General features: G+C 37.7%; 1 protein-coding gene across 1 annotated transcript in view; it reads right to left on the reverse strand.

The window, feature by feature from the left end:
* The window catches only part of PKD2L2 (polycystin 2 like 2, transient receptor potential cation channel), a 40,769-nt gene extending 27,092 nt beyond the window's left edge, over positions 1 to 13,677 (reverse strand). Inside the window, exons 1-6 of the mRNA XM_043465421.1 lie at positions 13,647 to 13,677; positions 12,852 to 12,953; positions 11,028 to 11,161; positions 10,221 to 10,477; positions 7,139 to 7,360; positions 4,199 to 4,427 (exon numbers count right to left, since the gene is read on the reverse strand). Of these exons, the coding sequence (XP_043321356.1) occupies positions 4,199 to 4,427; positions 7,139 to 7,360; positions 10,221 to 10,477; positions 11,028 to 11,161; positions 12,852 to 12,953; positions 13,647 to 13,677 (975 nt within the window). The remainder of the gene's footprint in view (positions 1 to 4,198; positions 4,428 to 7,138; positions 7,361 to 10,220; positions 10,478 to 11,027; positions 11,162 to 12,851; positions 12,954 to 13,646) is intronic.
* Positions 13,678 to 15,115: the final 1,438 nt, after the last annotated feature.

Here is a 15,115-nt window from a genome sequence, read left to right on the forward strand (position 1 = left end):
TGAATTGCTATAAACTTCCCTCTTAAAACTGCTTTTGCTACATCCAAGGAAAGTTATGACCAACCTAGATAGCATATTAAAAAGCAGAGACATTACTTTGCCAACAAAGGTCCGTCTAGTCAAGGCTATGGTTTTTCCAGTGGTCATGTATGGATGTGAGAGTTGGACTGTGAAGAAAGCTGAGTGCCGAAAAATTGATGCTTTTGAACTGTGGTGTTCGAGAAGACTCTTGAGAGTCCCTTGGACCGCAAGGAGATCCAACCAGTCCATCCTAAAGGAGATCAGTCCTGGGTGTTCACTGGAAGGACTGATGCTGAAGCTGGAACTCCAATACTTTGGCCACCTCATGCGAAGAGTTGACTCACTGGAAAAGACCCTGGTGCTGAGAGGGATTGGGGGCAGGAGGAGAAGGGGACAACAGAGGATGAGATGGCTGGATGGCATCACCGACTCGATGGACATGAGTTTGAGTAAACTCTGGGAGTTTGTGATGGATTGTGATGGACAGGGAGGCCTGGCGTGCTGTGATTCATGGGGTCGCAGAGTTGGACACGACTGAGCGACTGAACTGAACTGAACTGAATAGGTTTTGAGTTGTCATGTTTTCATTGTCATTTGTTTCTAGAATTTTTTTTAATTTCCCTTTTGATTTCTTCAGTAACCTGTTGGTTATTTAGAAACATGTTTTAATCTCCATGGGTTTGTGCTTCTTACACTTTTTTTTCTTGTAGTTGATATCTAGTCTCATAGCATTGTGGTCAGAGAAGATGCTTGATATGATTTTGATTTTCTTAAATTTACTGAGGTTTGATTTGTGACCCAAGATGTGGTCTATCCTGAGAGTGTTCCATGTGCACTTGAGAAGAAGGTGTATTCTTCTGCATTTGGATGGAATATCCTGAAGATATCAATAAGATCCATCTCCTCTGATGTATCATTTAAGACTTGTGTTTCCTTATTAATTTTCTCTTTTGATCATCTGTCCATTGGTGTGAGTGGGGTGTTCAGAGTCTCCTACTATTATTGTGTTACTGTCAGTTTCTCCTTTTATGTCTGTTAGTGATTGCCTTATGTATTGAGGTGCTCCTATGTTGGGTGCATAGACATTTACAGTTGTTATGTCTTTCTCTTGGATTGATCCTTTGATCATTATGTAGTGTCCTTCCTTATCTCTCGTAATCTTCTTTAAGGTCTGTTTTGTCTGATATGAGGATTGCTACTCCAGCTTTCTTTGCTTCCCATTTGCATGGAATATATTTTTCCATCCTCTCACTTTCAGTCTATATGTGTCTTTAGATCTGAAGTGGGTTTCTTGTAGACAGCATATATATGGATATTGTTTTTGTATCCGTTCAGCCAGTCTCTGTCTTTTGGTTAGAGCATTTAATCCATTTACATTTAAAGCAATTATTGATATATACATTCCTACTGCTATTTTCTTAATTGTTTGGGGTTGATTTTGTAGATCTTTTTTCTTCTCTTGTCTTTCTTGACTATATAAGTCCCTTTAATATTTGTTGCAAAGCGGGTTTGGTGGTACTGAATTCTCTTAACTTTTGCTTGTCTGAAAAGCTTTTTATTTCTCCATCAATTTTGAATGAGATCCTTGCCAGGTATAGTAATCTTGGTTGTAGATTTTTCCCTTTCAGTGCTTTAAATATATCCTGCCATTCCCTTCAGGCCTGCAGAGTTTCTGCTGAAAGCATATGGGATTTCTGTTAAGCGTATGGGGTTTCCCTTGTATGTTACTTGTTGCTTTTCCCTTGCTGCTTTTAATAGTCTTTGTGTGTTTAGTCCTTGTTAGTTTGATTAGTGTGTGTCTTGGCATGTTTCTCCTTGGGTTTATCCTGTATGGGACTCTTTGTGCCTCCTTGGACTTGATTATTTCCTTTTCCATGTTGGGGAAATTTTCAACTATAATCTCTTCAGAAATTTTCTCACACCCTTTCTTTTTCTCTTCTTCTTCTGGGACCCCTATAATTTGAATGTTGGTGCGTTTGGTATTGTCCCAGAGGTCTCTGAGACTATCCTCAGTTCTATTCATTCTTTAAACTTTATTTTGTTCTTCAGAAGTTATTTCCACCATTTTATCTTCAGCTCACTGATTCATTATTCTGCTTCAGATACTCTGCTATTGATTCCTTCTAGAGTATTTTTAATTTCAGTAATTGTGTTGTCTCTGTATGTTTATTCTTTAATTCTCCTAGGTCTTTATTGATTCTTGCATTTCCTTCATTTTGTTTTCAAGGTTTTTGATCATCTTTACTAGCATTATTATTCTGAATTCTTTTTCAGGTAGTTTGCCTATTTCCCCTTCATTTATTTGTACTTCTGTTTTTCTAGTTTGTTCCTTCTTTTGTGTAGTATTTCTCTGCCTTTTCATCATCATTATTATTATTTTTAACTTACTGTGTTTGAGGGCTCCTTTTCCCAGGCTTCAAGGTTGAATTCTTTCTTCCTTTTGGTTTCTGCCCTCCCAAGTTTGGTCCAGTGGTTTGTGTAACTTCATGTAGAGTGAGATTTGTGCTGAGTTTTGTTTTTCCTCTGATGGGCAAGGCTGAGTGAGGTGGTAATCTTGTCTGCTGCTGATTAGGTTTGTATTTTTGTTTGTTGTTTAGATGAGGCGTCCTGCGCTGGTTGCTACTGGTGGTTGGGTGATGCCGGGTCTTGTATTCAAGTGGTTTCCGTTGTGTGAGTTCTCACTATTTGATACTCCCTAGGGTTAGTTCTCTGGTAGTCTAGGATCTTGGATTCAGTGCTCCCACTCCAAAGGCTCAGGGCTTGATTTCTCCAAACTAGTTCTGAAATAATGGAACATGGAAGAATGCTGTCATCATTTGGGATTCAGTGGTTTACGGCAGGTCTGGGCAGGTTGGAAACCACCAGGTGGGACTGGAGGAAGGCGGATTTGGTTGCAGCTCTTTCCAGGTGCGGTCCAGGTAAACAGGTGTGTATGTTGGGGCTGAATAGTGAAGGGCCATGCTGGGACATCACGATCTAATTCTTTCTGCCTGGCTTTATCCCAGAGTTTACAAATACCCCATGCAGCACACTCCACCTGACTCTGGAGGATTCTGGAGCAGGGGGTGTGCAATTGCACTCATGTGGTCCAGCTCTGGGCTGGTGGCTGTGTCTAACAATTCTTTTAGGAGAGGATTTTTGAACCAGATTATCTTTTATCTATTATTATTATAAAGCTATATGACTATTAAAACTATTATGAAAAATTTCCTTTGACTTCTCTTCCCTAAAATACTCTGTTAAACATTTAATGCTTATGCCCTATGTTAAGCATTATTGGGGGGTACCAGAAAAACTTTCAATTTGGTTTTGGGAAACAAATTTTACACACACACACACACACACACACACACCAGGTAGAAGGCCTGGCAAGTCTGCGAAGTTCTGCCATTGGGAACAGGTGACCTGGACCTGTCTTGTCACTGTCAGGCTAAAATATATAATTATATATAATATAAATATATATACACACAAATATACAGACAAACACACTCAATTGGCTATAACTAAGGACCAATAAGAGTGAAAGATCAGATTGTATAAGCCTGAATATTTGCTCATTGTTTCTAAAACCAAAATCTTACAGTTTGTCTTGCTCTGCCCTCTATGTTTATTTTAGTATTTTCTAGTTTTAAGAACTGGCAGTCTTTGGAGCTTCTTTCAAGGACTATTCCCCCAATCCTGGTGGCACCTCTGTGCCTACAAGCTACCCACTCTGGCTTCTCAAACCTTATCCCCACCTTCAGTATTCTGCCTAGGCTTGTCTTTTACCTATTTAAAAATCCAGGACAGCAGATTTAGGCAATGTAGAATACATTTTAAAGGACCTTGCCCCCAAATAATTTTTATTTTCAACACATTCCTGTAAGAAATACATATTTTTGGGTGGGAATAGGGAGACTTAACTGTGCCAATTAAATCATAATACCTATGGAATCACCTGTTCCTCTAGGTTTATGCTAGTCCTCACAAGGACCAAATCAGAGAAAAAAAGACTTCTTCCTTTTGGAGGCATACCATTAATACCTACTTTGACAGTTCATCTTATGGTTGATACTTATGGCTTTTAGAATAAATCACAGATGAATAGAAAATTCTACTTTTTTTTTTTTACAGCTCCCTCATTTGTGGGTTCAGATGTGATTTCTGTCAGCCATATCTGTGAAAATATACTTACCACCAAAAGTAATAATTCTAGCCAGTTCCAAATACTTTTGAAATAGGCAAATTTAAATTCTTTCAGTTTTTTGATTTCTTGTATTGTGAAGACAATAATAAAAATACAAAATATGATTTCACAGGAAGCAATAAAATAATCATAGAAGCTAACGTATCTGAGGAGCTTCACAGAGTAAAACTGCCATGAAGTAAGTATTCCTCCAGTTGCAGGGAATTCTGCCACCAATCTGTAAAATGAGGTTTGTGAAAGTAACTGCATTTCAAGAATTTATATTTCAGTACCTAACTCAATTGAAATTTCCAGTCAGTGATGTTGTATACCTTAATAGTTATTTTGTACAAAATATGTTTTCTCAGGGTAACAGGCTCAAAAAGTTCTTTTTAATCCTCCACTTTTTTTGGTGCTCTGAAAATTCACAGTGGTCAAAGACCAGTGTAAATGAGAAAGAAGGAAAGATGTGACTTTACATTCATTTTACTCTATGTTTTGATTGCTCATTCCTAACTGGACTGCTAATTTATCCCCAGAGAATAAGGGGTGATGTTCAAGAACATGCTGTACTGTTAGTTACTGTTATTATTCAGGACTCCCCAAATATTTCAGAGGAGGGAAATACACTCTCCCCCTTTAGCTTATCAGAGATACTTCTTGCTTCTAAATCTCAAGATAACATACTATACTAAAGCCAATGTTTTCTGTTTAACTTTAGGCACTAGATTTTGGATACAAAGATCTATATGCAAGTAGAAGTATAAAAATTACTGCAGTACCAAATATAAAAAGATTTTTAGGTAATTCCCTGTATTCCTAGTTTTTTCCATAACTGCAGGTAATTAACAATTGGCAGTAATTTAAGGAACCAGGATCTCTATCACAAATTCATAATGTAATTATTCCTACCTGAAGGTGTTAGCAAATCTTATTGGTACTGGAAAAAGGTGCTGCCCCCCTCAACCCCAAAAATACCTTACCAAAATCCAGAACAAAACCACCAGTTAACAAATAGAAAACAGGATTTTTTTTCACCTTGCATATAGTTGGTGCACAAATTTGAGCAAGTGAGTGAAATGAATGAAACTCAGTATTTTGACCTGAAGTGTAGACTAGTAAACAAAAAGCAAAAAATGATGAGCATTTAGTTTGCCAGATATGTGTACAAAAGGAAAATAAGTGGATAAGGTCATAGCGTAAGCAATATGCTCCCATACAACTATTGATTATACTACCAGGTAAAAGTTTCAAAATCTGCTGAAATTTCTAAAAAACATTTTAAAAGATAAATAAAATAAGCATGAAACCTAGAGACAGAAAATATGGACTTAATGTAGTATTGCAAGGAGTTCTTCGTATGACTGTAAGCCAATTACCCCATTGTTTCTATTCTTATTTAGGACATTGGAGTGATTTGTATTCTTTACTTTATCCCTACCAGGACTATCGGGAAAGGTGAATACTGTTGGTAAGAAGCTGATTCCCTGAAAGAAACTACTATAACATGCTGCTGACAGTAATTCATTTGCTTTCATTTCTTTTTTTCTTTTTTGCTTTCATTTCTATACATTTTAAAGGCTGTGACTATCTTTCACCATCACTGTTGCACAAGGGCCAAGTTCCCCATTCGGAGTAAAGGCTGATTCCATATTCCATTCAGAAGAAAAATGTAAAACTCAAGAGAAAAAAGTGGCTTACTAAGACGCAGTGGACACTAGTGTTTATCTGTCCAGTATTCACTATCCTATTCCTCCTTTCCAATAGAACCTTAATTGTATCAGGCATTCACCCATTCCCAGATGGCTTAGAAGCCAATTCATTCTCCAAGCAGATTCAATCACAGTAATGCTGTTTGCTTTGCCAGTCCTCCGGCCTAAGTCAAATAGTATGGTCCAGGTCAGGCAGATTATCTAAGATAATCAGACCTACAGAAATAATTTTTTTCTCTTCGGCTGTTTCCTCCTCCTCCTCATGAGAGGGGATGTCTCTCATCCTTTTCTTGGGTCCAACGGGTTAGCCCGGCATGTTATTCTCATGTAATAGTAGAAGTACAAGACAGCAAGTTTTAATGTACAAACCGCTTTCAAATTTCTGCATGTATCATGCATGTGTGCATGCTAAATCGCTTCAGTTTTGTCAAACTCTTTGTGACCGTATGGACTGTAGCCTGCCAGGTTCCTCTGTCCATGGGATTCTCTAGGCAAGGATACTGGAGTGGGTTGCTATGCCTTCCTCTAGCAGATTTTCCCGACCCAGGGATCAAACCCATGTCTCTTATGTCTCCTGCATTGGCAGGCGGGTTCTTTACCACTTGTGCCACCTGGGAAGCTCTTGCTTTTATCATATATACTGACATTCCATTGACCAAAGAAAGTCACATGGTTGAGCCTAGTATCTAGTTCTGGGGTATTGCACCCTGCCCTGGGTGACAGGGTACTACAAGTTTACATGGCAAAGATGTGAAGAATTGGGGCCTTTTGCAAATCATCATCCGCTATAATCATGTCTAGGATGTTGGCTGTTGTTATATATTGTTTGAATCTTAAATTGTTCATTCTTGAGCAAAAATTAATAACTTAATAAAGAAGCTCATTGTGAAGGGAAATCAACAGATTTGAACGATCTGATTTAAAGGAAGAAATCGTTAGGGCTAAATGTTATATTTGTCCAGCTGCAGAATGACAAGAAATAAGGTTATGTATTTTTAAGTAATATAAAACTAACCTACTGTATGTAATTCTTCATGTTCTGCAATAAGTCCTGAAACAGTGAAACAATGAATATGATGTTGCTTTTTCTTCATCATTATTGGAGGAACTACATTATATTTATATTGGAGCTTATGATTTTAATCTCAGTACAAACATGCACAAACTGGAAACTCTAAAGAGGACTCTGGATGCCTTTTAAATTCAATATACTAATAAGAGGTCTTGAGTCACTCACCTGATAATGCAAAATAGATTTACATTAGCATTGTATACTGAAAAATCAATAAAAATAACTCTAGTGCCTCTTGTGATCCAGCTGTTCATTCGGAGGTTAATGAACTTGTTTAGGGTTTCAGATTTTGATTTTGATAAAGTGAAAATATACCCCCCATTTTGGTAAACACCAACAAATCCCCAGTGCCAAGGGGAGTTCATACCAGGAGAAGAGTACTTCCATCTGTTAGACAAAAAAAGAATAATGGAGACATGAGAAAGCTTGACCGAGAATAAGAGTTAACTTTTGGTTCAAAAGTAGTTTAAAAAAAGTAGTACTAAGTTCATAAGCATTACAGTAATTTTGAAGTAAGGTGGTTAAGGATTAAGCTAAAAGGATTAAGGTTGCATATGTTTTCATTTTTTAGTGCTTATTGTGGACAAGTGCTATGAGAAAAAAAAATTTAATCCGTTGCCTCAGGGAACTTGAAATCTAGAAAACAATGATGAATTTTTTTCATTAACATGTCCCTGTTGTCTTATCTTCAGTCTTTGAGGAGGACAAGAACATCCAGGGTTTTAATTCAGAAATATCTGTCTCAGTGTGGGGAAAAAGATGCTTTACAGTGTGGCTTCTAACAATCACATGCCATTTATAAATGTCCAATAAATAAAAACTTTGTTACAATGTCTATGTTGTTATATAGGTATCTTATTTTAATGAAAGTACACAAAGTAAAATCTATATAAGTAAATTTTGTTTCCATTCTTTCTACTTTTAACTTAGTTGTGTGTGTGTGCCTGTGTGTGTTCAGTTGTGTTCGACTCTGTGACCCTTTGGACTATAGCTGTCAGGCTCCTCTGTCCATGGAATTCTCTGGGCAGGAACACTGGACTGGGTTTGCCATTTCCTCCTCCAGGGCATTTTCCTGTCTCAGGGATTGAACCCGTGTCTCCTGAGTCTCCTGCATTGCAGGCGGATGCTTTACCCGCTGAGCAGTTCAGGAAGCCCAGCGAACTTAGTTATGGATATCAAAAAATTAAGCTTTGATTCTTCATTTCAGTTCCTATTTAGTCTCCCCAAACAGATCTGAACAATATCCAAAGATGCTCTGCTTAAACTTGTTTTCCTATCAGTAATACCATGTTTGCTTTCACCAGAGAAGATAAAAATGATAACACTAAGAAAAAATACTCATTTAATGAAAATTCCATAGTTGTATCTTTGCACGTTTTCCACATGATTGTTAAAATGAAACAAAAACGTTTGTTATGCTAACCCTCTCCTACTTCCAATTTTTAATACTGGTTTTAATTAATGAATGTTACATTTTAGAAAGACAAACACAACTTGATTCGTATTTTGGTTGTTAGGAAATGACACTTTGAAAGTCTAAATCCATGTTAATTTTGGAATGTAAATTATTTGTAGTTGTTATCATTTGGAATGTTAGAATACCTAACAGATTAGTCTTGAGATCAAATTAAAATGTGTAATTAAATAATTGACTTATCTCATAATTTTTTATTGAAAGGGAAATAGTGTGTGGTACTATTATACTATTATAGAAGTATAATATTTAAGAGAATGTGTCACTATACTTAGAACTTACATACAAAACAAGAGAACTATACAAGCACGTTGTGGCCCTCAAGAACGCCCAAAACTCATACAAAGAGAAAATAAGTTAACAGACCCACAAAGCAATGATCAGTCCTAGGGATACTGTGCAAACTGCTCAAGAAGGGAAATGTAGTTACTGTACTTATATTTATATAAATATAAAATAAACATTGACTAATGATTAACAAAATTGCAGTATAACCTTAGCCTATTCGTCATAGGCTAAGACGAATAGGAAGTTTGTTGGAGGAGGGAGTGGTATAAGAAGGATATATGACACACACTTTCTGTGACAGAGACAATAGATATACAAAACTATAAAATCAAGTAATAGCAGTATATGCATACTATTTAGAAATGTGAAGTATATACAAGAAACAACTGAAAGTGGTTGCTTGTGGAATGGAAATTATGAGCAGGAAAGTGGGGACCTTTGTAAATGTTTGCATCACTTTGATAAATATCAAATTCTAAAAAAGATACTTTGCCTCTATGATTTCATATGACCTTATATGCAATGATACCAGTACCTTCCATGTTAAGGGTAGGTAGTGTTAGTGGCACTGGGCTTTTACATTTTCAATGTAAAAGTGTAGACGTGAGTCTATACTAGTATTAACCACAGCCACTTTGGAGAACAATGGCCAAAATATCTTTGGCAGGCATCATCTGATGCAGTGTCTGTAAACCTAACTGCCCCTTTTCAAGATGTTGTGCTGTGCTGAGTTGCTCAGTTCTGTCCGATTCTTTGCGATGTCATGGACTGTAGCCTGTCGGGCTCCTCTATCCATGGGAAAAATACTGGAGTGGGTTGCCATGCCCCACTCCAGGGGATCTGCCCAACCCAGGGATCAAACCAGGTCTCCTGCATTGCAGGTGGATTCTTTACCAGCTGAGCCACTAGGGAAGCCCAAGAAAACTGGAGTGGGTAGCCTATCCCTTCTCCAATAGATCTGCCCAACCTAGGAATTGAACCAGGGTCTGCTGCATTGCAGGTGGATTCTTTACCAGCTGAGCCCTACTGGCAACAATACAGTAGGGAAGCCCTACTGGCAACAATACAGGATATCACTGAAGTAAGCCAGAGTGAGAAAGCAGCAGAGTACTTCAGACACATTCCCTAGGGATCCCAAAAAAGCATTTGGGATGTGTATAAGAGCATCTTGCCAGAGCCAGGGAATTGATTATAAAAGCAAAATGGGCACTCTGCCTTGTGTTCAATATGACTTAACACTTCATCTACCACAGCTGGGGGGAAAAAAAACACTCTGTGTCCTATGGTAAACAAAAAATTAACTGGTTTACTCTTCCTTTTCTCAGCACTGCATCTCCGAGTCTTCCTTTGATACTATTATTGAAAGAGTCTCCTTACCTGCCAGCTCCCTGTTGGTATCATTTGGAAAATAAATATATTTTCACAGTTGTTTGAAGATACAATGCTAAGTGCTACAAAAGTTATGTGTAATTTTACACTACTTACTCAGTATCCTGTTTAAGGCCAAAATCAGTGATATCTTCATTTTTAGAAGTGTATTTGTCATAACATTCATCCATCAAAGACCGAAAGAATGAATAGACCTTGCATGTGCCATTGCGGACTTTTAGTTGACGGACTCTGGGGAGTCCTAGAAGTATGTTCTCATAGTAGATGCGACTGCTGTTCTTTAAATCATATAGCTTCTCATTATTGTACCATGAGTCCCAGTACAGACCATCCAAAAAGGGTCCTTCCATAAACTTCATATAGAAAAATACATATTATGGGAAAAATATTTTCATGTCAACTGTGAACAGAATCTACATTCATAATGTTATCCATAAGAATATAAAAATCAGTGATTTTGAGGACAAGTATGAAAATTATTAGCCAAGCCACCATTAATAATGGTAATGGTAGGTGATGTTGATTATAATGAAGATGGTTAACATTTACTGAGTACTTTATATGTACTGTTCTATAAGCACTTAACAAGTATTAACTCATTTCTATAACCTTTCTTCTCTAAGGGGTATACTGAAAACCCTTCGCCACAACATGGGCAAAGAATTTATTGGCAATTCAAGGCATTTTTAACAGTAATTTTCACCATATACGATTTTAAAGTTATAAGAACTATATCACACTGAGAACACAGGTTCTCAATAAACATTGGTTGATTATAATAGTTTGAAGAAATGACATTTATTTTTATTCATTCCTTCAATAAATAAGTATCAAATTCCTATGATGTGTGCCAAAGGCTTTTTTATGCAATACCTAAAACTATTTCATCCAATCACACCTTACCTTCCAAAAGTCAGTTATGCTGCGAATAGACTTAAAGTTGGTTCTTTCTTCACCAGCCACAGATGTGTCCAAAAACAGAGATGACATAACTTTGTTTAAGTAATACATATGTGGGTTTACCATCCCAAAAGTCACTAAGGAAAAGAATTTTTTATTTTAAAACTTATGTTAAAAAAAACTCAAGTTTTTATCAGGATTAAAAATGTAATTTGTTCCTAATTTTGTTTTGAAAATTGTTTTATTTTGCTAACTATAAAAGCAATAATAAAAAAACTAAAATATAAAAATACAAAACAGGAAGAACTTTTCTTTAACCCACTATGTAAGAGTTAGGTTTGGCATATATTCTTCAGATTTTTCTAAATGCAAACACAATATAGAGAAGACAACTTTATTTTTACAAAACTGAGACTACATTTTACATACTATCATGCAAATTGGCTTTTTTCCAACACTGGGAGTATGCAGCACAATTTAGTTAAGTAGTTAAGGATATGAACTTTAAAATCAAACAGATTTTTTTTTATCCCACCATAGGGATATCTTCTAATGTTTTGAGAAGTGAGATAGTTCACGTGGAACACTTAAAACTATGTTTTGGCACATGATAAGATTGAAAAAAATATTAACTAGTATTCTTTCTCATTCTTTCTAGGGGTAGGTGTGTAGGTTTTAGATCAGTGAAAGTGTTAGTTGCTCAGTTGTGTCTGACTCTTTGCCATCCCATGGACTATTAGTTCAGGGTATAGACTAAATATGTCTTTTTTGCTAGAAGATATTTATTTTTAGTAATAATCCATCTTCAACATTATTCCATGGCAAACATGAACCTGTGCCATTCTTTAATGTTGCATATTATGTCATTATATACACCAAAATATTTTAAAAAATCCTCTGTCGGAGATTTCCCATTCTTCCTAGTTATAAAAAGGTGTTTTTTAAAAAAATCCTTGAATAATGTGATTGAGTGATTTTAAATATTTTCCACTCCCCAAATGTTCTGTAATAAGCATTTAAAAACTATAACTTATGAGATGGTTAAAGCTGTTTTTTAATCAATAGCTGACTCAAGCTCACTCCCACATACCAATTAATTAGTTAACTGATAAATATTGGGCTGGCCAAAAAGTTTGTATGGGTTTTTCCATACCATCTTACAGAAAAACCTGAATAAACTTTTTTGCCAGCCCAATAACTGCAATACTGACATATGTCCAGCCAGTGAGTTTACATCTACTGTATACTGGGTGCTATAAAGACAAAATGCTCTTTAATACTGATCATGCTATTAACTCACAGATAGGAGGAATGTAGGTTGAGATGTTTTCCTGGTCCTCCCTAAAGATTTGCACTGATTTGTATCTCCTGTAACTCAGAACTAGCATATTTTACTATTAACTGTGTTAACATGCTAGGGAAAAGATCAAAGTAGACATCAAGACTAACTTCTTAGGCCTTATTTGTTGTCTGACCCATTTGTAGTCTGACTAGGGTGAAGCTGATGTATCTGTATAGCTCTAAAAGAAATCAAGAATTGGCAACTCAAGGGAATATATTCAAGATAGACCTGCCAACAGGAATAATTGATTCAACCAAAGTTGACTATGAAAGCTTTTTATTAAATCCGTGACTTAAAGTTGTGCCCCTTAAGAAATGGACATGGTGTCGATCTAAATGAATTTAAAGTGTTTGAAATGTGTCACTATTTTTTGAGAGGTTTCAGTAGTCTAAAAGCCTAATTTAAAAAAAATAAAACCCATGTTTTATTTTTCATCAACAGATGACTTTAGTTCAAACTGTTTTCATCTACATCTGTGTACTTACATATACATAAGTTTATTAAAAAAATAGAGTAGAGTAACAACTCCTGAAGTGTGGTTCTAATTTCTACATCCTCTCTGTAACGCAGTTTATGTTTCGGAGTTCCTGTGAGACATAAAACAAAATTTTTTCTTTAATTTATAATGTATGTAAATCACAGGGGTGGAAAAACAGAGGCAATTTTAGCTGTTTACACTGTGAAGGAAAGCTCCAACAGCTTCTGGTTATGTTTTTACTCTCACTTTTATGAAGAAGGAATAATTAGTAACATTTTCCCATGGTGATAGTGGGCAATCATTTTATGACTGTTCATGATGAATTTTATAACCCGGATGTTTCCTTACCAGTCTTGTTTTAAACTGAAAATGCAAAATACAAACCAAAGAAAACCTCCTCATCTGTCCTTAATCGTTTTTCACCATCCGTCAACACTGCTTGGGATGGCTGGCTCCTGCCGGAGGAGGAAAAAGGACTCTGCCTGGGATTCTGCTAAGGTCGCTACTCCTTCGATCAACAAAGGCCTTATAAGGCTGGTCCAGCGAAGGCCAGTGTATAGCAAGTGGCTGCACCCAGATCCAGCTTCGGGCAAGGGCAAGAGGCGAGATGTCTCCTCGAGGATTCACTTTTCCTGTCACACACAATGAGCCTCTCCGATTCTCAAGAAGAGGCTGTGAAGGGTAACCGATCTGGAGATTATATCTCTCATCAGAGATCATGCGGGGTTACAAACTTTCTTGCAGGGTATTTCGAATTGCCAGTTCCGCCCTGCCCCACCCACTCCCTAGGAGCGCCCCTCACCGCCTAGGTGCCACCGCGAAGCCTCAGCCATTGCCGACTTGGACTACGACGCCCGTTTCGCCTTCCTATGCCTTCAGAGCCTGCGCAGTACTCTTGTGCACGTGCGCCCCTGGCTTGTGCGCCTGAGCGAGTCCTCTAACAACGCGCGCATGCGGGGCTTGAAGATACGAGTGCGCGTGCGCACTGAGGGCTGCGTGGAATGGTTTGGCGTGAGGCATGAGGCCGGCCTACGCATGGCAGCAGCTGGCTCCTGGGTGTTGTCGATTTCTACGGCAAACTTGGCGTTAGGCCTGAGCATAATCATGAAAATCGTACTAATTATAATGGGCTACTTTTTCTTGACTCTTTAATTAATCTGTTGGCTTGTTTAGTCTTCATACTGCCCCTTCCTGAAAGGTAGGTGTTTTGTCCTCGTATTAGACTTGAAGAAACTGAGGAGAATAAATTACTTAACCAAAGTCGCGTTGGGGCAAAGTTTGCTCAACGCCGACGCCGGAAATTGTAACGGAGACCCCACTCCGCCGCTGCAACTTTCAGAAACCGGTTATTACTAATTGAGAGCTGTTGCTAGAAATAGCTTCCACCCCGCTTTCCACCCAATATGGCTGAAGAGAACATTGAAGTATATATATTGGGGGAAAAAAATCTGTTTAGCAGTGATGCTGTAAAAGGGTAGGCCAAAACAGTAGTTCTTGGGAGCCCAGACTCATATCTGACATAGAAGCTTTGCAAAGATGAGATTTGTAAACTAGCTATAGATAGGAAAAACCATGTTTGACTGTAAATTAAGGCATCCACAAGCCCGCCAGAATGTGTGACGGGAGGGGATTCTCCTGTTGGTGAAAACGAAAATAAAAAGGAATAAACTAAAAAGCCCCAGGTTAGCCAGCTGAGAAACTGGTCATGCTGTTTTGAAAGTAAAAAGTAAAGCCGCTTTTTGTTATTCCTCTGAAAGAGATATAGAATAATGTTGATAAAGGCTGTTTCATGTCAGGTAAAAAGGAAAACTAGGCCATACAACAGCAGGGGTCAAAGACTATCAATGATAAAAGGAATAGGAGAGGTCTAGGAGAAGGAAATGGCAACCCACTCCAGTGTTCTTGCCTGGAGAATCCCAGAGACTGGGAGGCCTGGTGGGCTGCCGTCTATGGGGTCGCACAGAGTCGGACACGACTGAAGCGACGTAGCAGCAGGCCTGCAGCCAGTGGAGTAGAGACCTGAGAAAAAGAGGGCTACTGGCCTAACTTAAAGATACACAGGATTTGCCCTTTCCTGTACTGGGACTCTCAGAGGCTGGCAAAATTATGTTTTCTAGAGTAATAGGTTATCTGAACTAGAAATGGAGGAGGAAGCCCCCCTCCCATGTAAGTTTTCAAATTTACATGAACTATAAGAATTAGGCAGAGGGCTGCAGGCTATTTTTAATCCATTGAGCTCGGTGATCTTGAAAAATTAGAAACCTATTTGGT

Source organism: Cervus canadensis, chromosome 4 (assembly GCF_019320065.1).
Source record: "Cervus canadensis isolate Bull #8, Minnesota chromosome 4, ASM1932006v1, whole genome shotgun sequence".
NCBI classification, from domain to species: domain Eukaryota; kingdom Metazoa; phylum Chordata; class Mammalia; order Artiodactyla; family Cervidae; genus Cervus; species Cervus canadensis.